The 25,039-nt window shown below is 45.2% G+C and overlaps 1 protein-coding gene across 2 annotated transcripts in view; it reads left to right on the top strand.

Moving 5' to 3' along the window:
- Positions 1 to 25,039, top strand: part of LOC110522753 (C3 and PZP-like alpha-2-macroglobulin domain-containing protein 8) — a 63,599-nt gene that overhangs the window by 19,742 nt on the left and 18,818 nt on the right. The window contains exons 14-34 of one of the 2 annotated variants that reach the window (XM_036969132.2): positions 1,144 to 1,336; positions 1,557 to 1,732; positions 3,412 to 3,561; positions 3,663 to 3,824; positions 3,916 to 4,058; positions 4,302 to 4,364; positions 5,155 to 5,386; positions 5,999 to 6,152; positions 6,921 to 7,060; positions 7,191 to 7,242; positions 7,398 to 7,696; positions 9,111 to 9,336; positions 9,681 to 9,857; positions 10,073 to 10,154; positions 19,837 to 19,993; positions 20,153 to 20,227; positions 21,708 to 21,873; positions 22,029 to 22,115; positions 22,265 to 22,401; positions 22,617 to 22,772; positions 24,937 to 24,999. In XM_036969132.2, the coding sequence (XP_036825027.2) occupies positions 1,144 to 1,336; positions 1,557 to 1,732; positions 3,412 to 3,561; positions 3,663 to 3,824; positions 3,916 to 4,058; positions 4,302 to 4,364; positions 5,155 to 5,386; positions 5,999 to 6,152; positions 6,921 to 7,060; positions 7,191 to 7,242; positions 7,398 to 7,696; positions 9,111 to 9,336; positions 9,681 to 9,857; positions 10,073 to 10,154; positions 19,837 to 19,993; positions 20,153 to 20,227; positions 21,708 to 21,873; positions 22,029 to 22,115; positions 22,265 to 22,401; positions 22,617 to 22,772; positions 24,937 to 24,999 (3,090 nt within the window). Of the gene's footprint in view, positions 1 to 1,143; positions 1,337 to 1,556; positions 1,733 to 3,411; positions 3,562 to 3,662; positions 3,825 to 3,915; positions 4,059 to 4,301; positions 4,365 to 5,154; positions 5,387 to 5,998; positions 6,153 to 6,920; positions 7,061 to 7,190; positions 7,243 to 7,397; positions 7,697 to 9,110; positions 9,337 to 9,680; positions 9,858 to 10,072; positions 10,155 to 15,120; positions 17,311 to 19,836; positions 19,994 to 20,152; positions 20,228 to 21,707; positions 21,874 to 22,028; positions 22,116 to 22,264; positions 22,402 to 22,616; positions 22,773 to 24,936; positions 25,000 to 25,039 lie in introns of those variants that run through there. The other variant, XM_090231369.1, reaches the window with a different exon arrangement.

Below are 25,039 nucleotides of genomic sequence, written 5' to 3' on the forward strand. Positions count from 1 at the left end.
ACTCCACTTTACTATCAATACTTTACTATCCACGTTACTCCACTCTACTATCATTACTTTACTATCTACTTTGCTCCACTATACTATCATTACTTTACTATACACTTTACTCCACTCTACTATCATTACTGTACTATCCACTTGAATCCACTCTACTATCATTACGTTACTATCTACTTTACTAGCATTACTTTACTATCCACTTTACTCCACGTTACTATCATTACTTTACTATCCACTTTACTCCACTTTACTATCATTACTTTACTATCCACTTTACTCCACTCTACTATCATTACTTTACTATCCACGTTACTCCACTCTACTATCATTACTTTACTATCCACTTTACTCCACTTTACTCCACTTTACTATCTACTTTACTCCACTTTACTATCATTACTTTACTATCTACTTTACTCCACTTTACTATCATTACTTTACTATCTACTTTACTCAACTTTACTATCATTACTTTACTGTCCACTTTACTCCACTTTACTATCATTACTTTACTATCTACTTTACTCCACTTTACTATCATTACTTTACTATCTACTTTACTCCACTTTACTATCATTACTTTACTATCCACTTTAGTCCACTCTACTATCGTTACTGTACTATCCACTTTACTCCACTCTACTATCATTTCTGTACTATTCACTTTACTCCACTCTACTATCATTACTTTACTATCTACTTTACTCCACTTTACTATCAGTACTTTGCTATCCACTTTACGCCGCTCTACTATCATTACATTACTATCTACTTTACTATCATTACTTTACTATCCACTTTACTCCACTTTACTATCATTACGTTACTATCCACTTTACTCCACTTTACTATCATTACGTTACTATCCACTTTACTCCACTTTACTATCATTACTTTACTATCTACTTTACTATCATTACGTTACTATCTACTTTACTCCACTTTACTATCATTACTTTACTCCACTTTACTCCACTTTACTATCATTACACATAATCAGGGCTCCAACACCACCATTGAAACATGGGGCACATATCATATATGGATTGTATGTTAAGAGTAATAACAGAGTACTACTTATACTATTATAATCATTATGATGCCCATATTGTAAAGGTTTATTCTGAATGTTGTGTTTAGATCGGTGAGGAAGCTGAGGTCACTCTGAAGTCCACCTGTTCCTGTAACTTTACCCTCCACTATGAGATTGCCTCCAGAGGGAACATCATTCAGTCTGGCCAGCAGCAGTCCAACGCTACAGCCCAAAGAAGCAAGAGGGCAGCGGTCACCTTCGACAAGAACGTCCACACAACCCAGCAGCCCAGTGGCTCTGGTCAGTACTAGAGTCCCAGATGAGAAGTCTATTTTGTTCCATAATGAAGAGCGGAGTATTTTGACTAATTGACACAATGTTTGTACCAAATGTTCCAATACATTCTGGTAAGAATACATAGAGGATAGTTTGTCAAACTCTGTAGATATATGGCTCTGAATCCCCCCTCAGTCTCTTCTCTCCCTCTTCTTCCCCTCTTTCTCTTCCCACGCCCCTCCAGATCCGGCGGCCTCCTCCCCACAGGACGAGACAGACAGCTGTATGTCGGTGCTGCATTTCCCCGTGACCCACGCCATGGCGCCGCTCAGCCGCCTCCTGGTCTACTACGTGAGGGAGAATGGAGAGGGCGTCACTGACAGTCTACAGATCCCTGTACAGCCCAGCTTTGAGAACCAGGTACCCTAACAATACCTCCATCTCTCTCTGATTCCTTGCATCCCTCACTGTGCACTGTACATAGTCCTCCCTGTACACACAGTCCTCCCTGTACACACAGTCCTGCCTGTACATAGTCCTCCTCCCTGTACACACAGTCCTCCCTGTACACACAGACCTCCCTGTACACACAGTCCTGCCTGTACACACAGTCCTCCCTGTACACAGTCCTCCCTGTACACACTGTCCTGCCTGTACAAACAGTCCTGCCTGTACATAGTCCTCCCTGTACACACAGTCCTGCCTGTACACACAGTCCTGCCTGTACATAGTCCTGCCTGTACACACAGTCCTTCCTGTACACACAGTCCTGCCTGTACACACAGTCCTCCCTGTACACACTGTCATGCCTGTACACACAGTCCTGCCTGTACACACAGCCCTGCCTGTACACACAGTCCTGCCTGTACATAGTCCTCCCTGTACACATAGTCCTCCCTGTACACATAGTCCTCCCTGTACACACAGTCCTGCCTGTACATAGTCCACCCTGTACACATAGTCCTCCCTGTACACACAGTCCTGTCTGTACACACAGTCCTGCCTGTACACACAGTCCTCCCTGTACACACAGTCCTGCCTGTACACACAGTCCTCCCTGTACACCCAGTCCTCCCATTCTCTGTGAGAATGATAGGTAGGTCTATCATGGTTGCCAGTCTGCCTAACCCCAACTCCTGCCAGGCAACAAAGGACTTGGCTAAACAGAAACACACAGGTAACCAGACCACGTTCAGTTTGGGATGACATAGACGTTGCCCACTATTTTTGTGCGGTTTCCAGTTGACTTGAGTACCATAGTTGACTGAAGTCCCATTCTATACTACAGTGGGATCCCCAGTGCCAGTGAGTCCCTGTAAACAACCAGCTGTGTTGGTCCATGAGCTCCCTAGTTGCTGGCTGCATTAGGTGGGGTGTGTTAAGTCCTTCCCTGGAGTTTTTACTGCAACCTGGTATGCAATCAGTGAGGTAGGGGGAGGTGTGTGTGTGGCTACCTGCATGGACATGATGAGACAGAGACTGTGTGTGTGTGTGTGTAACAGTATAACTTTAGTCCGTCCCCTCGCCGGGCTCGACCCAGGGACCCTCTGCACACATCAACAACAGTCACCCTCGAAGTATCGTTACCCATCGCTCCACAAAAGCCGCGACCCTTGCAGAGCAAGGGGAACCACTACTTCATGGTCTCAAAGCGAGTGATGTCAGCGATTGAAATGCTATTAGCCCGCACCACCGCTAACTAGCTAGCCATTTCACATCCGTTACACGTGTGTGTGTGCGTGCATGCGTGCGTGTGGCAATGAGTGGGGTCATGACAGGCAGGATGATGAAGGGTTGGATTTGGAGACCAGTGGAACACATTACCAGGGCTAATTTGGGCTAGTGTGTGAAAACCGGTTTGGGGTGTGACAGTTTAGGGCTGTCATTCTCTGTCTTCAAGCCCTGCATTTAACTGTTGACTCCTGACCATAAAGACATCACATCACGGCTTCAGCTATGGTTCTCACAGGAGCACTCACAGTTCAGTTGAAAGTCTCTGTGGATGATGTCTCCAATCAAACAAGGCATTTCACTGTACTTGTGCATGTGACATTAAAATGTGATCTGTATATTTTTTTTGTATCGCCTATTTTCTGTAGGTGTCTGTCTCTCTGTCCACCAATGAGTCGATGCCAGGTGACCATATCAGTCTGCGTGTCAGTGGTGAGAAGGGCTCCTGCGTTTGTGTCGCCACCGTGGACAAGAGCCTCTATCTCCTCAAGCCAGACTTCCAGCTCAGTCCAGACAAGGTCTGTTTCCCTCCATCTTACCTTATATCTAATCTATAGTACAACTAATCTATATTCAGACAGGAAATGAATTGAAGCCATCCATGTCCACTGTTCTGTAGGTGTTTAAAGAACTGGCAGACTTTGACGTGTCCGATGCCTTCGGAGTCCCCAAAGACGACGGGCACTTCTGGTGGCCGGGGCTGTCGTCTAGCCGACGGAGGCGTTCTTCAGTGTTCCCATGGCACTGGGACATCACTAAAGATGCCCGCTTCGCCTTCACGGTAAGGGCAATACTCCGTCACCAATCAATCACCTGACGTGGCATAAGATCTTCAGTGTAGATCGCTTTTACAATGTGTGTCTGTGTAACAGGAGACTGGCCTGGTGGTGATGACTGACATGGTGAGCCTGAACCACAGACAGAGTGGAGGGATGTACACGGACGAGGCCGTTCCCGCCTTCCAGCCTCACACATCCACGCTGGTGGCAGCCATGAACTCTCGCACCATGCCCAGGTAGCTACAGGCACAGGGCCATGTTTCTGCCCCCTGGAGCTAACCACTGTGCCCCACTAGTATCTGAAGTAGAAACTGGGCCTATATCTTTAATCCTCCAGATAAACATTATACACACGGTGTGCCTTAACACAGGTCAGCAAGGGTTTAGAGACAATCCATTTTCCAATTCCGGGTTATTGCATCCAGGTCCATAATGAAAGGCCTTTATTGATGTCAGGTTGTGTTGTGTTTTGGTTGCAGAGCAGAGAAGCGCAGACGGACATTCTTCCCGGAGACGTGGGTGTGGCACTGCGTCAATGTCAGGTACTGGAATAGCTACATCATCTGTGTGTGTGTGTGTGCGCGCGTGTGTGTTTGAGTGAGTGGGTGGGGATGGTCTCAGCTGCATCAGATTGTGGGGATTTGGTGGCGTTCCAGATCTGTAAACTTGGAAGATGGAGGAGTGGGTGGGGAAGGAGGGGTAAGGGAGTACATATTTGAGAGGGGATATTTCACCACTCGTTGACTGTCCAGTATTTTCTCCCAGTGGGTGTGAATGTGGCTCATTTAAGCAGGGTTGGAACACGCACCGGCTTTCTCAACAGCTCCTTCCATTCATTTCCAGCCAATATAAATTAACTGGCCATATGTTTCCATATGCTTGATTCCTTTGGGCAGAGTTGTGTTCTGCCTAATTTCCTATTCAATCCAACGCTTTGATTTCCCTTATTGAGTGTATCAAAGTAGTTTTTGGGTGACTTTCATCAAAAAGAAGGGCATTAGTAATTTCCGAGAACGTTTATTATGCTCTGTGAAAGCTGGCCAAAACCAACGTCAGTATGACTAACAATGATCTCACCCATCTATACCGAACACCTAACTGCCTGTTTTTAAACCTATGTATTGCTATGGGCAGAACATTACTTAGTGACAGCTGTTGTCCTAATAAGACACATACGGTATTAGATCAATCCCATTAGTGTCATAATGTTCTTGTTCCAAACATTGGTCAGAAGCACTGTTTGCTATGGGATCATGCTTAGAGAAAATTGCTTTGTTGGAATCTTGCAATATCGTCTGTGTTTCAGTTTTTCCCAAAAATCTGTTTTAACAGTGATGTCACTGGGGAAGCTGAGTTGCGATTGGACGTTCCAGACTCCATTACCACCTGGGTGACGGAGGCCATTGGCTTGTCAGAGGAGAAGGGGCTGGGCCTTTCCAAGAGGGTGGAGCTTCGTACCTTCAAGCCCTTCTTCGTAGACTTCACCCTCCCCTACAGTGTGATACAGGGGGAGCAGACCAAAGTACCGCTGACCGTTTACAACTACTTGTCTAGCTGCGCAGAGGTGAGGGGCTGAGGAAAGGGGCGGATCTAAACCATGACCATCAAATATAATTATTTACGCTTGGAGCAGAGCAATCCAGTCCTAATATGACCATAAGTGTGTCCATCCTCCATCATGGTATTGGCAGATGAGCCTGTTAAAGTGCTGTGCGTGCTGCTCTGTAATGTCATGTTAGGTGATTATGTGGGCCAATGGAGCCCTCGCTTTGATGTCCGCCTGAACATGTGATTCTTATATTTCCTGGAAAGTTATTTACGACTTGTGGCATGTGGATAAAGAACAGTGAAACGATCTGACAGCATTACCGGGTCCTCTGCGAAATTTGGACAATGACTGGAACTTAATCCTTCAGGGAGCCTGAGAGCAATGAGTCAGTCTGCATGGAAAATGTGCAATGTGATTAGAAAATTCCCCAAAATCCTTTAAGAGCTTTGAGGAGGTCACACTGCATGAAAGAACGGAGCGTAGAGCAGATATGATGCAATCATGTCCTGTCAGAAAAACTCCACCTCTGTTGTGTTAACGCAGGATCTTCATGTCTCTCTCTCTCTCTCTCTCTCTCTTTCTCTCTCTCTCTCTCTCTCTCCCTCTCTCTCTCTCGGACTTCCTCAGGTCCATGTCAAAGTGACCGTTCCCAAAGGCATCAAGTTTGTGGGCCACCCCGGGAAGCATCACCTCACCAGGAAGAAGTGTGTGGCTCCTGGAGAAGCCACACCCACATCCATAGTGTTGTCCTTCACTGAGCTGGGTGCTGCCAACATTACAGGTTATTCCAGCTAGTCAATTACTGGGGAACCCCCTGGGAAGAGTTCCAAGTTCTCTCATAGTTATTCAAGTTCCTGAAATCCTCAAAGTTTGCTGATGTTTTAGGCGTCTTGCTAATAGCTCTTGATGTTTTGGATTTGATTTCTAGGATATTGCAGGTTGGTAATTGCCCTGTTGTTCCATGGTGTAGGAGTAACACCTGCCTTTTGCCTCTCCTATCCAGCCGTCCCAAAGTCCATGAGGCCTTTAAAGTCTGTACTGTATGTCTAAGACGTTCCATGCTGCTGAAAGACCTGATGCGTATGTGATCTGGTCATCCAGCGATACAAACAGTCCCCTCAAAAGTACATCTGGGAACAAAGCAGGCCACCAGCAGGGGAGCAGCCAGGGCCTTGCACTGACACTCAGTGGCATGTTGATGAGTTTTCAGGTCACTGGCAATAAATGGGCCCCCCGCGGCTCTGGCCCCTAGTCGTTCCCTCTCACTAGACACACACAAAGAGAACACATTGGCTCACAGCCACGACTCCAATGTGCTTCTCTGCAAAGGGAACTACATGTTCTTTGACAAACATGTTTTGTGTTGTTGTGTAATGTGGGATTGTGTTGTTGACAGATGTAAGGTGTGTTTGGTGGTTTTATATGTACTTTAAAAAAAAATTTCTTGAAATAGCATTCTAAATCCTGCTTAGTGGGAAATTACAAGCAACAAAAACAACAATGCTGATATTTGGTGAGGTGAAGTGTATTTCTGTTTTTCCTGCCATAGCACGGGCCATTGCATATAGTGAACCGGGCTGCTGCTCAGATGGACTCCAGTCAACGAAAACAAGCAAAAACACAGATGACCTAGAGGATCGAAGGAGCCCCATTGGCCTTGACTATGTCCGGAGGAGTGTCCTGGTGGAGGTATGAGAAATGGGAGAGAGACTGCCTGGGAAGAGAGCTGAGATGGGGAGCAGATGCTCGCTGTACCTTGTGCTGTCATTAGTAGAGTGATGTCAGCTTTAACATGTTTCTCTCTTTCTCCCTCCTACAGCCAGAGGGCCTGCCCAGACATTACACCTACAGTGTCTTCTTCTGCCCCAACGGTCAGTATAGACTTATATGTTGTACTATACTACAACACAGGTCTCAGAGCAAATACATTTTGACTGTTACCCAACACCAATCTGCCTCTATACAGTCTGATTTATTTTCCTCACTGGGCCACAATTGAATGTAAATCTGACATTTCCATTTTCAGAGCGGATCCACATCTCTACACCCAACAAGTATGAGTACCAGTACGTGAAGAAGCCGGCCAAGATGACCCACTTTGAGGTGGCAGTGAAGACCCACAACGACGCCCACTTTGCCCTTTCACCAAGCCCCCACGACAGTGCTGAGATGCTGGAGATTGTGCTGGGGGGCAGACAGAACACTGGCTCCTGGATCTCCCTGGGCAAGATGGGCGAGCCAGTGGTCAGCGCCCCCACTCCGGGCATCCTCTCCTGGGATGAGTTCCGAAGCTTCTGGGTCAGCTGGAATGGTGGTGGGGTGCAGGTGAGAGTAGGGTGATGGTCAAACCTAGTTCTCATTTGATATTGGAGCATCTATTCTACATAATGAGTTCTGGGATTTGTGTCCTCTTATGAATCCTATACAGATCCACCGTGTCATCTTCAACATAGAGCCCCACTCAGTCAGTCAGTCAGTCAGTCAGCATGAGGTAGAGTATAGTAATGAGTTGGGGTAGTGACAGAGTTAAACAGGGAGCATTAGACTGGGCAGGCACAGGGGCTGTGTAGTCAAGAGGACTGGCGCCACTTTTAATGACATGCCTGTGAGGTCACGCTTAACTGGCTGATGTCAGCGAGGACACTCAGTGATCCGTGGCGTCCGCATGGCGGTGCCTGGCACACAGGCCTGAACCCTGCATTAGCCTCGCACCATTCACCAAAGGGAGCAATTAAAAGCCTGCTCTAGAACCCTGTATGGCCCAATAAGATTAATGTATTTTTCTAGTGACCGATTGCATTTTGGTTTGATGAGCCATGTTTATCTCTGCATGGTCTTTGGTTTAATGTGATTAAAAAATGCTTAGCAATACCCAGGGGGCAATCTGTTAATTTGCATGTGGAGTGGATGTTGGAAATATGTGATGAAGACTGCTCATGCCAACTCTTGGTAATGGACTTTATGTGTGCCTCGGATTTGTACATGCAAAATCAACCCAAACAGCTTTTTAAGTAGAATCTTATTGGGTTCTAGTATTTTACTATTGACAGGGACTTGTCACAGGGACTTCCTCTGTACAGCATGAGCGAACACCTTTTTCAACCATTTTCTCATTAGATCAGTCTTCTGATCAGTAAGAAATTCAGGACCACATTTATATTGTATCAGGCTTCTATTGGAACCTTGCAAAACCTAAGGCACATTTTGTATTTTTTTTGTAATATTGTATTTTACTTATTATTTTTTTATACAATAAACAAAAAAAATACATAGAAAAAAACAATCGACAACTTAAAATATGCATGGAAGAATCAAATGCTTTATTATTGAAATATTGAACAAAATCTGGCTACAGACAGAAACAACACAACACAATGTGAAGCCATATGAGGCAGAGTCTTACAAGCATTGGAAACAACATTGGGTGTGGATACGGTGGGAACGTGAGTCTGAGCAAGTGTGATGTCATTCATGTTTGTTGAAATGTATGTATGTATGTATGTAAAATGTTAAGCACTGCACATTGTTTTAACTACTATAAATGAGAATAACAAAGTGCTGGGTCTATTTCTCTAACCAGCACTTGAGCCACAGATCTCAAATCACATACTCCACTCCCGATCCTAATCGTAACCGTTAGGTCAATGAAAGACATCTGACCCTGTATCAGTGGTTAGGGACAACTTCACCCATTTACTCTAGTCAAAAACCTCTAATCTCTCGTATCAATCATTGATAGGTCGGACATGGCTTGCAGCCGTCCAATGAGTCGGTGATCCTGCAGTGGTCCAGCCCCCTCCCTGGGCAGGTGCGTCACATTGGTTTCTCCACGGGCTGGGGCTCGGTGGGTGAGTTTAAGATCTGGAGGAAAGAGGACTCTGATGAGAACCACAACGAGGCCTTCACACTGGGCGTTCCTCACAACGTTGTGCCTGGCTCTGAGACTGCCACTGCATCCATGATAGGTGAGGAGGGACACCATTTATTTCTCATCCATTTCTCTTCCACTTCCTTTTCATAGCTCAATAATTTTCATTATCTGAATGTCTGCACCCATGCACTCTGAAAACATCCTGTTCACTTTGACATACAGTACCTTGTCCTTGTGGTTAATCATAGTAAGCATTGCCAATTTCCCTCTAAATTACATTTGATGATATGGTCATAGTCTATTGCAATCCTGTTGATCCTGCAGCTAATTTATTTTAAGACCAATTCTGTTTTTAAAAAGAGATTGTAACTCAATAAAACTACCTTTATGCGAGGCAGTGTTGCTGATCTGTTTCTGCGCTGTGCTTTGTGATTTCAGGGGACGTGATGGGCCCCACCCTCAACAACCTGGACAAGCTGCTACGGCTGCCCTTCGGCTGTGGGGAGCAGAACATGATCCACTTTGCCCCCAATGTCTTTGTCCTCAAGTACCTGCAGAAGACAAGTCAGCTCAGCCCTGAGGTGGAGGCCGAGGCCACAGACTACCTGCTGCAAGGTAAACCACCAATGGTTCAAGGGCTTTGAGACCTGTCTTGAGATTTTCCTGCGAGTTATGAATCACATCTCAAGTGGCCCCTATTGAAGATCACTATACAAAATCAATCCATTACTATTCACTTAGATCTAAATCCACAGTGTACACGTTCTCTGATATTCACCTGGTCTAGATAGCTTCCACCCACTGATCCCCTCTCCCCTGTACCTTCCCAGGGTACCAGAGACAACTGACCTATAAGCGCCAGGATGGATCTTATAGTGCCTTTGGAGAGAGGGACTTCTCTGGGAGCATGTGGTAAGTCCTCTACTCTTCCCTTGAATTACATCCCTCAGTAAGTCATCTGCTGTTCCTTTAAGTTTACATCCCACGTCAGTTAACTCTGTATGGTACATAGATTAAAAATGCATATTGCAAGGCCTCCCGGGAGGCGCAGTGGTTAAGGGCGCTGTACTGCAGCGCCAGCTGTGCCATCAGCGACTCTGGGTTCGTGCCCATGCTCTGTCGTAACCGGCCGCGACCGGGAGGTCCGTGGGGCGACGCACAATTGGCCTAGCGTCGTCCGGGTTAGGGAGGGCTTTGCCGGTAGGGATGTCCTTGTCTCATCGTGCACCAGCGACTCCTGTGGCGGGCCGGGCGCAGTGTGCGCTAACCAAGGTTGCCAGGTGCACGGTGTTTCCTCCGACACATTGGTGCGGCTGGCTTCCGGGTTGGATGCGTGGTGTTTAGAAGCAGTGCGGCTTGGTTGGGTTGTGTATCGGAGGACGCATGACTTTCAACCTTCGTCTCTCCCGAGCCGTACGGGAGTTGCAGCGATGAGACAAGATAGTAGCTACTAAAACAATTGGATACCACGAAATTGGGGAGAAAAAGGGGGAAAATTAAAACAACAAAAAAAACTGCATATTGCATCTCAATTTACCCTGGCCGGCGTGTTATTGGCAGAAATAATGAAGCTCTTATCAGTAACTTTGAATACATATGGTCAACATTCATACCCTCATAACCCTGTGTTTAATTCGGCTGACTTAGGCTCGCTGAGTGTTTATTTAATGTTTACACATCCCTGGAGGCAGGCAAGAGGCCACAACCATGTCATAATATTTGGAATAGTGAATACTATTATTATGAGAGGCTCCAATGTTCCACTTGCATATTCGGGCCGCTTGCATACCTTCAGTGTGATTTATTAGTTGATGTGGGTATTATGATATTTAATATAGCTCAGACTGTGAAACAGCAGGTTAAATATACCCAGGAGAATCATACACAAACTCGTAATTGGTTCCCCCAGGCAGCAATGGGGCTCCAGTGAGTTATTTGCTGTTAAAGCGGGTTAATGCACTCGGTACAGAATGGCCCCTGGTTGTTTTGGCCCCATGGGCAAGGCACCACCTCTGTATGTAGACTACATTACACCCCCTCCGTCCTCACACCCACACTACCACTGGAGACAGAGGAGCTTGCTAGGCTCCAGGCCACTTAAAGGGCAATTCCGCCACTTCTCAACCTGATATTCATTATCTCCATCATACCATTATCTACATATGTGAAAACAGAGCTTTTCAATGATCTGTGGTTAAAAAGATTAAGGTCCTAAAAAATGCAATGCAATGCGTTTCTAGCCAGTGGGAAAGTATTTTTTTAACTTGCAATGCGTTTCTAGCCAGTGGGAAAGTATTTTTTTAAACCTGCAATGCGTTTCTAGCCAGTGGGAAAGTATTTTTTGTAAACCTGCAATGCGTTTCTAGCCAGTGGGAAAGTATTTTTTTAAACCTGCAATGCGTTTCTAGCCAGTGGGAAAGTATTTTTTTAAACCTGCAATGCGTTTCTAGCCAGTGGGAAAGTATTTTTTAAAACCTGCAATGCGTTTCTAGCCAGTGGGAAAGTATTTTTTAAAACCTGCAATGCGTTTCTAGCCAGTGGGAAAGTATTTTTTTAACTTGCAATGCGTTTCTAGCCAGTGGAAAAGTATTTTTTTTAACTTGCAATGCGTTTCTAGCCAGTGGGAAAGTATTTTTTTAAACCTGCAATGCGTTTCTGGCCAGTGGGAAAGTATTTTTTTTAACTTGCAATGCGTTTCTAGCCAGTGGGAAAGTATTTTTTTAAACCTGCAATGCGTTTCTGGCCAGTGGGAAAGTATTTTTTTTACTTGCAATGCGTTTCTAGCCAGTGGGAAAGTATTTTTTTTACTTGCAATGCGTTTCTAGCCAGTGGGAAAGTATTTTTTTTACTTGCAATGCGTTTCTAGCCAGTGGGAAAGTATTTTTTAAACTTGCAATGCGTTTCTGGCCAGTGGGAAAGTATTTTTTTTAAACCTGCAATGCGTTTCTAGCCAGTGGAAAAGTATTTTTTTAAACCTGCAATGCGTTTCTAGCCAGTGAGAAAGTATTTTTTTAAACCTGCAATGCGTTTCTAGCCAGTGGGAAAGTATTTTTTAAACCTGCAATGCGTTTCTAGCCAGTGGGAAAGTATTTTTTAAACCTGCAATGCGTTTCTAGCCAGTGGGAAAGTATTTTTTAAACCTGCAATGCGTTTCTAGCCAGTGGGAAAGTATTTTTTTAAACCTGCAATGCGTTTCTAGCCAGTGAGAAAGTATTTTTTTAAACCTGCAATGCGTTTCTAGCCAGTGGGAAAGTATTTTTTAAACCTGCAATGCGTTTCTAGCCAGTGGGAAAGTATTTTTTAAACCTGCAATGCGTTTCTAGCCAGTGGGAAAGTCTTTTTTTAAACCTGCAATGCGTTTCTAGCCAGTGGGAAAGTATTTTTTAAACCTGCAATGCGTTTCTAGCCAGTGGGAAAGTATTTTTTAAACCTGCAATGCGTTTCTAGCCAGTGGGAAAGTATTTTTTAAACCTGCAATGCGTTTCTAGCCAGTGGGAAAGTATTTTTTAAACCTGCAATGCGTTTCTAGCCAGTGGGAAAGTATTTTTAAACCTGCAATGCGTTTCTAGCCAGTGGGAAAGTATTTTTTAAACCTGCAATGCGTTTCTAGCCAGTGGGAAAGTATTTTTTAAACCTGCAATGCGTTTCTAGCCAGTGGGAAAGTATTTTTTAAACCTGCAATGCGTTTCTAGCCAGTGGGAAAGTATTTTCTTGCTCCCCACGTCACTGCGAATCTCATAGTGTTTGAAAAGGACTGTTTGTGAAATATTTAAACTTTTGATGGTGGCAGGTAGCCTAGTGATTAGGAGCCTCGGGCCAGTAACCAAAAGCTCTCTGGTTTGAATCCCCCAGTCAACTAGGGGAAAAATCTGTCTGTGCAAGTGCTTAATTTGAGTCGGATCCTGCCAGAACAGCATCCGGCACCTCTCAGTTTTGGACTGTTTAGATCCTATTTGCCAGGATCCGGTACCTCTCGTGGCCTGAAACGTAATTTTCGCTGTTTGCAATGTAAAAATTGGAATAAAAGTGAGCGTTAATTTGAGTTGCCTCCTCTGTAATTGTCCTGCCCCCTAAAAAAAACTCTGCCTATTGTGAAAATGTATATTTTCATCCCGCACCTGATATTTTAAGAATTGATTCAGGTTGGGCCTGCCCGGGTTTATGATTTGCACAACATTGTATCCTAGAGACCAACTCGTGGCAGGTGCTGTGGTGTGAGAGACAAGCGTGTCTGTAGCCTATCTCTCACAGGCTCCTGCTTAAACAAAAAAACGTATTTGTCTTCCAAATAGGCCTATTAAGCGAACGGAATTGTTTTTACAAACTAAAACTAAAACGAGAGAGATAGGCTTTTGGCACGAGAGCATTGGCCATCGCCGGTGAGTAAGCTGTGCATCATTGGTTGAGTCAGGGAAACTGGGAGCTTTTTAGAACTTTAATTTCCTCATATTGTACGATATGTGTCTCCACACACCTAGGCCTAGGCTAAGACGAGGTCGTTTTTAATGATCTCACATTCTCAGTTTGTCAGTGTCAAAGTAGCCTGACAATGTAATCATTTGTGCGGGATTAAAAAAGATTATGCTAAAGTCTCCAGTCATATAAAATGACAGAATTGCATGAAATGCGTTTATAAAAGGCACCATTTTTTCTGGATCCTAGGCTACAAAAATAGTCTCTACTGATCTAGTCTAGACCACTACGCAAATGCGATGATATGCATACAATGCTTTATTATAAAGGTGATTTTCCGGGAGCTCAGAGATCCCCAAGTCACCCCCGTCTCTCACAATTTACAAATGAAGCACTGCTGCCCTTGAGGAAGGCACTTAACTCAAATTGCTCCTGTATGTTGCTCTGGATAAGAGCATCTGCTAAATGACTAAAATGTAAATGTAATGTCATCGTATATAACTTTTTTTTCACATATGATACACTGTTATTGTGCTGGAGGTAATGAAAATGAAGTTGAAAAGTGGTGGAATTGCCCTTTAACGGAAAATGTGTTGTGCCTTTCGACATGCCCTACAAACTGGAACTGGGGCATGTGTTTGGTATTTTATTAGGATCCCTATTAACTGTTGCAAAAGCAGAAGCTACTCTTCCTGGGGTCCACACAAAACATGAAACATGACATAATACACAACATTAATACACAAGACAGCTCAAGGAAAGAACTACACCAATTTAAAAAAGTATAAAAAATAAAGCAATTTAATTACTGCTCCGGTGTAATTAGTGATAACATTAAACTTTTACATTAAAACCCTTCAAACCTCTGTATGCAGGAAGAGGATATTAAGACGAAATGAAGTGTAACGGCCATAAAAGTGTAAGCATTGGTTTTGGAGCCACGGGCCACATGGCAGGACCCAGATGTTAAACCTTATGTAAACCTGTAGCAACATACACTGTTTTAATCCATCAGCTTGGTGTTTATATGTCAGAACAACCCACCTTTTGTTTGGCCTCCAGAGTTAATCATTAGCATAGGTCATTTATGGGTAGGTTGACAGTGCTCTTAATGCAGTGTTAATGTATTCCAGCTTGTAAAAATGTATCTGAGCGGACATTGCAGGGCCTAATGAAAAGATTGTACATAATGACACAGGCTCCGTCCGCTAATGCCTGGTCTGGGTGATGCCAAGGCTTTTAGCCCTACTCTGCTCTGCTCTGGTCTCTGTGTATGTCCCTGTGGGTTGAATATTGGGACACAGAGCTAAGGATGAGGATGGGCTGGTTTTCATCACTACCCCCTGCCTGCCTCTCATGCAGACTCAGATGCTCTGTGTGTGTGTGTGTGTGTGTGTGTGTGTGTGTGTGTGTGATTCTGTTTGTGTGTGTGTGATTGTGAGTGCTTGTGTCTCTGTGTGTTTAGTGGAGTGGTGTTGGGATATATCAAGATGTCTTTGCAGGGTTGGGGGTGGGGGTGCTGTGGTGGGCCCTGGACCGGACCTGGCAGCCCCTCTTCCGGCATCGCTCGCATACCAACCTCCGTCTGGATCCAATGAGAGCCACATGCTGGTGTAATCTGCAGAACCCCTGCCACCACCACCACCGCCCCTTCAACCCTTCAATCCCTGTAGCCTACTTAATATCCTGGCCTGGGGTAAATATGTAGCCTGATGGAAGCTCCATACTCTATCAAACAAGCTAAGCGTCAGTATAGAGACAAAGTAGAATCTCAATTCAACGGCTCAGACACAAGAGGTATGTGGCAGGGTCTACAGTCAATCACGGACTACAAGAAGAAAACCAGCCCAGTCACGGACCAGGATGTCTTGCTCCCAGGTAGACTAAATAACTTTTTTGCCCGCTTTGAGGACAATGCAGTGCCACTGACACGGCCTGCAACGAAAACATGCAGACTCTCCTTCACTGCAGCCGAGGTGAGTAAAACATTTAAACGTGTTAACCCTCGCAAGGCTGCAGGCCCAGACGGCATCCCCAGCCGCGCCCTCAGAGCATGCGCAGACCAGCTGGCCGGTGTGTTTACGGACATATTCAATCAATCCCTATACCAGTCTGCTGTTCCCACATGCTTCAAGAGGGCCACCATTGTTCCTGTTCCCAAGAAAGCTAAGGTAACTGAGCTAAACGACTACCTCCCCGTAGCACTCACTTCCGTCATCATGAAGTGCTTTGAGAGACTAGTCAAGGACCATATCACCTCCACCCTACCTGACACCCTAGACCCACTCCAATTTGCTTACCGCCCAAATAGGTCCACAGACGATGCAATCTCAACCACAGTGCACACTGCCCTAACCCATCTGGACAAGAGGAATACCTATGTGAGAATGCTGTTCATCGACTACAGCTCGGCATTCAAAACTATAGTACCCTCCAAGCTCGTCATCAAGTTTGCGGACGACACAACAGTGGTAGGCTTGATTACCAACAACGACGAGACGGCCTACAGGGAGGAGGTGAGGGCCCTCGGAGTGTGGTGTCAGGAAAATAACCTCACACTCAACGTCAACAAAACTAAGGAGATGATTGTGGACTTCAGGAAACAGCAGAGGGAACACCCCCCTATCCACATCGATGGAACAGTAGTGGAGAGGGTAGTAAGTTTTAAGTTCCTCGGCATACACATCACAGACAAACTGAATTGGTCCACTCACACAGACAGCATCGTGAAGAAGGCGCAGCAGCGCCTCTTCAACCTCAGGAGGCTGAAGAAATTTGGCTTGTCACCAAAAGCACTCACAAACTTCTACATATGCACAATCGAGAGCATCCTGGCGGGCTGTATCTCCGCCTGGTACGGCAACTGCTCCGCCCACAACCGTAAGGCTCTCCAGAGGGTAGTGAGGTCTGCACAACGCATCACCCGGGGCAAACTACCTGCCCTCCAGGACACCTACACCACCCGATGTTACAGGAAGGCCATAAAGATCATCAAGGACAACAACCACCCGAGCCACTGCCTGTTCACCCCGCTATCATCCAGAAGGCGAGGTCAGTACAGGTGCATCAAAGCTGGGACCGAGAGACTGAAAAACAGCTTCTATCTCAAGGCCATCAGACTGTTAAACAGCCACCACTAACATTGAGTGGCTGCTGCCAACACACTGACACTGACTCAACTCCAGCCACTTTAATAATGGGAATTGATGGGAAATTATGTAAAATATATCACTAGCCACTTTAAACAATGCTACCTAATATAATGTTTACATACCCTACATTATTCATCTCATATGTATACGTATATACTGTACTCTATATAATCTACTGCATCCTTATGTAATACATGTATCACTAGCCACTTTAACTATGCCACTTTGTTTACATACTCATCTCATATGTATATACTGTACTCGATACCATCTACTGTATCTTGCCTATGCTGCTGTACCATCACTCATCCATATATCTTTATGTACATATTCTTTATCCCCTTACACTGTGTATAAGACAGTAGTTTTGGAATTGTTAGTTAGATTACTTGTTGGTTATTACTGCATTGTCGGAACTAGAAGCACAAGCATTTCGCTACACTCGCATTAACATCTGCTAACCATGTGTATGTGACAAATAAAATTTGATTCGATTTGATTTACTCTGGGCCTGTTAGTGGTGCCTGGTTAGATACACACAGGACAGGTTGAGGCTGGCATGAAGTGGAACTGATAGCAGAGATTGAGAGAACTAATAGAACTAACTAATACTGTGTTGTGTTAAACAATCGATTTCTACTCCAATGCCAAACAGGCATGGTAAGGAACGAGGGTGAATATAGCAGGAATATGGTGTTTGTATCAAGTCAGATCTTAGATTGATTGATAGATTGATAGATGTTTACATGTTGAAATGGAGAATGGTTGTTATCGCTATGTGTTTGGACATGGTAACCCCTTCTCTTCCCTCTCACATAGCCCTGGTGTGTGTGTGTGTGTGTGTGTGTGTGTGTGTGTGTGTGTGTGTGTGTGTGTGTGTGTGTGTGTTTGGACTTATTTAGAAGACCTCTGTTTATTTGGACTCCATATGACCAACTTTTTGCAAGTACTTCCCAAACAATAAATCCATTATTAAACCTGCATCAAAATAACCAGTAGCCAGGGAATTTATCATGTTGTGGCGTTGTTAACATGGGACTTACTTGTCAGGAAGTCTTGGTCGTTCCTAGGCAATTATAAAAAACCTTGGTTCCAACTTCTATTGACGTTCCAGGATCCAGCTCCAATGTGCTGTTCTGAATGACCTCTGTGTGCTATCCATAACAACATGTCAACAACTTCCTCAAAGTCCAGTGAGGGAGTGGAAGCCCACAGGGAGGGAGGGAGTGACTTCAGCCAGCCAGAGTGGAGGAAGCAGCCCGGTCTCTGGCGTTTACTCGCCCACTAAATCATCTTTACGCTACCCAGCAACTCTCTCTGGGGCCTGGCAGTTAAAGCCGGTGACACAATATTACTTAACATTATAAAAATTCTTGCTGCCTCTCTGGGGAGACATAACTTCCAGGGCACAGCAAGAGAAGATTTAATACCGTGGTTTATGGGAGAGATTTTTTTCTTACTCTCTCTTGGCTTGTTCCTTGAGTTACGGCCCAAATGTATGTTTGGAAAAAAAAACATGGTTTATTTATTTATTTCCCCTTTTTTTTATGGTAAGCAGCTTGTCTCATCATTTGGCTGCTCTGGGGAGGATGCTGTAATGGAATGCCGGTCTGTAATTAAAGAGCATTGGCCAGAGTGTGCATGTTTCACTAAGGGCAGTTGTTTATGTATGACCGTGTGTTTATTAGCCTAGACGGGTCCCTCACCATTGGCCTCTCTGTGAATCTGGGGTTTGATTCCCACTGTGATTCCAGTTCAGAAACTCCAGGTTTCTGTTTCTGGACATTAGAAATACCTACCCTGGGGATGACTGTTTTTTATACATTCAGAATGTTTATATTCCAGCATGCAGAAACATACTTGATTTGGCTTTGTGAAAGTCCTCGTTCTTGACACTGAAAAGCTGCTGGATCCTGTGGTGACTATCTGCGTTTTACCCACTCCTCCTCCATCTTCCATCTTCATCTTCATCTGCTCTCCCTCGCTCTGAACCACCCACTCTTCCTTCATCTTCATCTGCTCTCCCTCGCTCTGTACCACCCACTCCTCCTCCATCTTCATCTTCATCTGCTCTCCCTTGCTCTGTACCACCCACTCCTCCTCCATCTTCATCTTCATCTGCTCTCCCTTGCTCTGTACCACCCACGCCTCCTCCATCTTCCTCTCTTCCATCTTCATCTGCTCTCCCTCGCTCTGTACCACCCACTCCTCCTCCATCTTCCTCTCTTCCATCTTCATCTGCTCTCCCTCGCTCTGTACCACCCACTCCTCCTCCATCTTCCTCTCTTCCATCTTCATCTGCTCTCCCTTGCTCTGTACCACCCACGCCTCCTCCATCTTCCTCTCTTCCATCTTCATCTGCTCTCCCTCGATCTGTACCACCCACTCCTCCATCTTCCTCTCTTCCATCTTCATCTGCTCTCCCTCGCTCTGTACCACCCATACCTCCTCCATCTTCCTCTCTTCCATCTTCATCTGCTCTCCCTCGCTCTGTACCACCCACTCCTCCTCCATCTTCCTCTCTTCCATCTTCATCTGCTCTCCCTCGCTCTGTACCACCCACTCCTCCTCCATCTTCCATCTTCAACTTCATCTGCTCTCCCTCGCTCTGTACCACCCACTCCTCCTCCATCTTCCATCTTCATCTTCATCTGCTCTCCCTCGCTCTGTACCACCCCTCCATCTCTCTCTCTGTCAGTCTGTTTTTGCCTGACAGGATTTTTATGTAGTTTGATTTTCTCACCATGACGTAGCATGTAACAGCTGCCATCTCACTCAACCTTGTTTCTGTTTAGAGATTTAAAATGTGTGACTGGTTGGGGAACATTCCACCCCATTCAAATGGTTTATTTGAACTCTGATGTGAAGTTTGATAAGTATTTTTGAACGATATGTCAGCACATGCTTGAAAGAAACCCAATCCTCCCCCCAATCCTCCCCCCCCTCCCTCCCTCCCTCCCTCCCTCCCTCCCTCCCTCCCTCCCTCCCTCCCTGTCTCTGTCTCTTCTCTCTTTCTCACTCCCCTCCAGGCTGACAGCGTTTGTGTTGAAATCCTTTGCTCAGTCTCGTGGGTTCATCTTCATTGACCCAGAGGAGCTGCGTGCTGCCAAGGCCTGGCTCATCAACCACCAGAGAGAGGAGGGCTCCTTCCCCGCCATGGGACGCATCCTCAACAAAGACCTGCAGGTGCGTGCGTAGGTGTATCTGTGTTGTGTAACAGGAGACTGGCCTGTGGTGATGCCTGACATAGTGACCCAGAACCATAGACAGTGTGGAGGGATGTACACGGACGAGGTGTGTGTGTTTTCATAGGCACCATTAACCAGTGTTATTCTCCATCTAAAGGGAGGAATCCATGGAAAGATCTCGTTGACAGCATACGTGGTTGCAGCCCTCCTGGAGACAGGAATAACTACAGAAGTAAGAGGAACAATGGGTGGGACCATGACCTTTCCTACCAATCAGCCTCACCACCTGAACAGCATTATTTAGCACAGTGAATCCTAACCTGACATTTATATGTGGATGTAAATTGGACTTTCAGTGAATCTTTCAAGCTCAGACCTAATAACAGAATATGTGTGTGTATGTGTGTATGTCAGAGAATGCTATTGGGAGGAGTTATAGGCAGACTGGCTGATTGTAATGGCTGGAATGTTTGATATGTTTGATGCTATTCCATTCCAGCCATTACGATGAGCCCATCCTTCTATAGTGCCTCCCACCAGCCTCCTCTGGTGTGTGTGCGTGCGTTACTGTGTGTTTGCCGGTACATTCCCATCAGCACAAAATATGGATGTTCTGGCACGGCGCCCCCTCATATTTGTTATGCTCCAGTGGCAGTAATCTAATATCTAATCCCTGGCTGACTGCATCAAGATATTTATGAGGAGGACATGCAGAGACAATGATGCCTGTGGAAGGTAGTACACCTCGGCCACATTCCTGTCATGGGGTACCTCGCCATGCTCTTACCCTGGTGCTGAACCCGAGACGACGTGCTCACCGGCCAGTTAAACCCTCTGTAATGTTCTTTGAAGCAACACCTTTGAACACACTGGCAGTGACACTGACATTTTGTCATGGTCGCTCTAGTGAAAATATATCTTTGGCTATTGAAAGGTAGCAGTGTCCTTTATTTTAAGTGCGGTAGGCCCTTTATCTGCCAAAGTCATTGTTGCAGAAGAATGTTGCTGTTTATGTGTTCAGGGAGCGAGTCCATGTACTGTTTATGCTTTGTCCTACTTTGAGCATGTTGCCAATACCAATGTTAAACCCCAGATTGTTATTGTGTCAGCTCTCTGTTCATTCATGCACAGCTCTGCACAAGGTATTCACAAAGTATTTCTTCACTCTGGCTCCCTTCCATCCATCTCCCTCCCCCTTCACAAAACCCCCCTTTTCTCTTCCTGTCTTCCTATATTTCCCTATCTATCCTGAAGGGCTCTCCAGAGAATCAGGCCTTTTAAAACTGATGCCAACTATAAAAGGATACTTGACATCAAAGCAAAACTCCTTCCCTCTTACAAATTCAGTTATTTAAAAGATGACTAGGCAGACTAAAGTGAGTGGCTGCTGAAGTCATATCTGAGTGCGCTCAAGAAAATGGGGCACATCTGGAAAAGATGAAAGTGCTCCTACCTTTAATGGCTCAGAGAATGTTTATTTGCCTTTTGATAAGCAGCACATCTGAGTTGAGGAGTATGAGTTGGAACAGTACAGATCTTGAACGTTCAGCAAAGATCAAATATGCCTGACTTAAGCGAAAGATGAATACGGATGGAGGGAAGGCGTTGTGGAGAGAGGTGTATCCATTTCGCGTGCGAAGGTTTTGTCTGTGTGTGCAATGTGTTAGCGCACGTGTGTGTGTATTTATATAAATATGTGTACTCTTCCCCAGGAGGAGAAGATTGCTGTGGCCAAGGCAAAGGGTTTCCTGGAGAGTAACACATACACAGCTGATGACCCGTACACCACAGCCCTGTCTTCCTACGCCCTGGCTCTGTTACGAAGCCCCTACGCTTCCCTCGCCCTCCGACGCCTCAACCACATGGCCATTACACAAGGTACTCAGCTGTAAGGAACTGATCTCATATCAGTTTGGTTGCCTACCAATTCATATTAAACACTAAACTAACATGACACTGTTCTTTCTCACATTGTTCCTTACACTTTCCTTTCTCTCCATCACTCACTGTTCTTTCTTCTCTGTTTCAATCAGACGGCTTCACCCACTGGAGTCTGACGGGCAGCAGGGTGACCGATGAGGACACTTTCATGGGCTTTAGTGACGGTCTTTCTCAGTCAGGTAGACACACACACTGTCTCGCCTCCTGTGGCCACAGCTAGACTATCCTCTATGACTGATGATGTTCTCACATCTTGACTTTTAGTATTAGTGTGAATGTCTGGTGGCTGTCTAGTGTTTGCATACTAATAGTCTCCTCCATGTCCCAGTGGTGTCAGCGGAGGTGGAGATGACAGCATACGGCCTGCTGACCTACACCCTACTGGGTGACGTGGCCTCCGCCCTGCCTGTGGTCAAGTGGCTCTCCCAGCAGAGGAACGCCCTCGGGGGCTTCTCCTCCACACAGGTACCCCTCACAAGCCTCTCCGCCTCTTTGTCCAAAGCATTCTCCAAAATGTGGTTGTATTTTTCCTTTATTTTACCAGATTAGCCTCACTGACATTTCAAATCTCTTTTAGAAGAGCTCAGCAAAGTATATTTGAAGCAACTGGTAACTGTTCATCTGGTCAGACTGTGTCCAAAGCATCCTTCTAATAACTGTGTGTCTGTCCTCTTTTCTAGGACACGTGTGTAGCTCTTCAGGCGTTGTCTGAGTACGCTATCCTGTCATATGTGGGAGGAGTCAACCTGACCATCTCTCTGGCCTCTACCAACCTGGACTTCCAGGAGAGCTTTGAACTGCACCGCGACAACCAAAAGATCCTGCAGAGCGCCTCGGTAAGGAGTAGGGTCACGTTGCCCTTAGACTCTCATAATGGTTAAGGTTAGGATTGGAGGAAGGTAATCTGATCCTAGATCTGAGCCTAAGGGCATCTTATTTCTGAGGTAAACACTCTTGCTCAAGTAGTTAAGGGACCTCTACGGTACCAAGATACACACTACACACAGAAGCAAAAATTACAGAATTGTCAATTTTTAATGATGGGTATCTTAAATAACATCCACTAAGTCAATGCAGTTGAGGATAACTAGGAGACTTTATCTAAGCAATGGCATGAATAAACCAGTGAGTGTGTTCAGGCTGTGCGTCTACATTTCCTTCTCATCCCCACAGTGAGGGAGTAGCTCAGGTAAGGGCTTGAACTTTTGTTCCCTCTGCCAGGCATGTAATTATCTGCCCTAATTAGCTGTGTCAGTTTAATTGGGGGTAATTTAGCTATGCTGGTTAGTGGCCAGGCTATTTGACTGCTGCTGCTTACATCAACAGCATTCAAATCAAATTTTATTTGTCACATGCGCCGAATACAACAGGTGTAGTAGACCTTACCGTGAAATGCTTACTTACAAGCCCTTAACCAACAATGCAGTTTTAAGAAAATAGAGCTAAGAAAATATTCACTAATATATATATATATATATATATAAAAGTAACACAATAAAATAACCATAATGAGACTATATCAGTGGAGGCTCCTCAGAGGAGGAAGGGAAGGACCATCCTCAGTGAATTTCATTTAAAAAAATTGTAAAACATTCTAAAATGTATCATTTTTAAATAAAATTATACTAAATATGTCAGCAAATAATTGTTTAAAACACACTATTTTGCAATGAATGGCTACAGTAGCCTCAATAGCACTCTGTAGGGTAGCACCATGGTGTAGCCAGAGGACAGCTAGCTTCCATCCATCTCTTGGTACATTGACTTCAATACAAAACCTAGGAGGCTCTTGGTTCTCACCCCCATCCATAGACTTACATAGTAATTATGACAACTTCCGGAGGACGTCCTCCAACCTATCAGAGCTCTTGCAGCATGAACTGACATGTTGTCCACCCAATCAAATAATCAAAGAATTAATCTAGTTCTGAAAGCATAAGCTATAGCTAGCTAGCACTGCAGTGCATAAAATGTGGTGAGTAGTTGACTCAAAGAGAGAGAAAGATAATAGTTTAACCGTTTTCAACAAATTAACTTCTTCAAAAAAAGAAGAAGCAAGAGAGAGATATTTCATCATGTCTTTTCACTTTCAGTTTCACTTACTTGCAAATGCAGCTAACGTTAGTTAGTTTAGCCTACTGAAACACCCTGCTCAAACAGAGGGATGCTATGTTAGCTAGCTGGCTATGACTATCCAACACAACACTGGAACCCTTCCATGTAAGCTTTTGGTTTTATTAATTTATTGCCACCGGGGCCTGCGGTGTAACTGCTAAACTGCTTACTGACTGTACACTGTAACGTTACTGCATGATTGGAGCAGTTTACTAACACATTAGTGCTATTACCTATGTTGACTAGGACGTTACTTTAGCTAATATGAGGACAATGATGACAATTAAGTTTGGTTATCTTTAGTTTTTTTTTTGTGTGTGTTCTTTTGGTGTTCATTCAAAGAAGATGTACACTTTCCACGCTACGCTTTGGTCTCATTCCGACAACGGACGTAACACTTGGCCTCGCAGCCTTGTGAATGTTGACCTGTTTCAAGGTCTTGCTCACATCGGCTACGGAGAGCGTGATCACACAGTCGTCCAGAACAGCTGGTGCAATCATGCATGCGTCAGTGTTGCTTGCCTTGAAACAAGCATAAAAGGCATTTAGCCCATCTGGTATGTTTGCGTCTGGTAGGCTTGCGTCACTGGGCAGCTCGCGGCTGGGTTTACCTTTGTTGTCCGTAATAGTTTGCAAGCCCTGACACAAGCCCTGACACAAGCCCTGACACAAGCCCTGACACAAGCCCTGACACAAGCCCTGACACAAGCCCTGACACAGGATTCAATTTTAGTCCTGTTTTGACTCTTTGCCTGTTTGATGGTTTGTCTCTCTAACCGCCTCTGTCACCTCCCACCCACCCCTTTTCTCTCTCAACCCTATTCTCCCTTTTTTCCTCTTTCTCTCTCGCTCTGTCTCTCTCTCCCTTCCCTCCTCTCGCTGCAGATTCCCAGTATTCCCACAGGGCTGTTTGTCAGTGCTAAAGGCGAGGGCTGCTGTCTCATGCAGGTACGTTACTTCTGATCTCCCCCTTCTATAATTTTATCTT

The sequence above is a fragment of the Oncorhynchus mykiss genome, chromosome 4 (genome assembly GCF_057628025.1).
Source record: "Oncorhynchus mykiss isolate SJ-2025 chromosome 4, ASM5762802v1, whole genome shotgun sequence".
Classification (NCBI taxonomy): domain Eukaryota; kingdom Metazoa; phylum Chordata; class Actinopteri; order Salmoniformes; family Salmonidae; genus Oncorhynchus; species Oncorhynchus mykiss.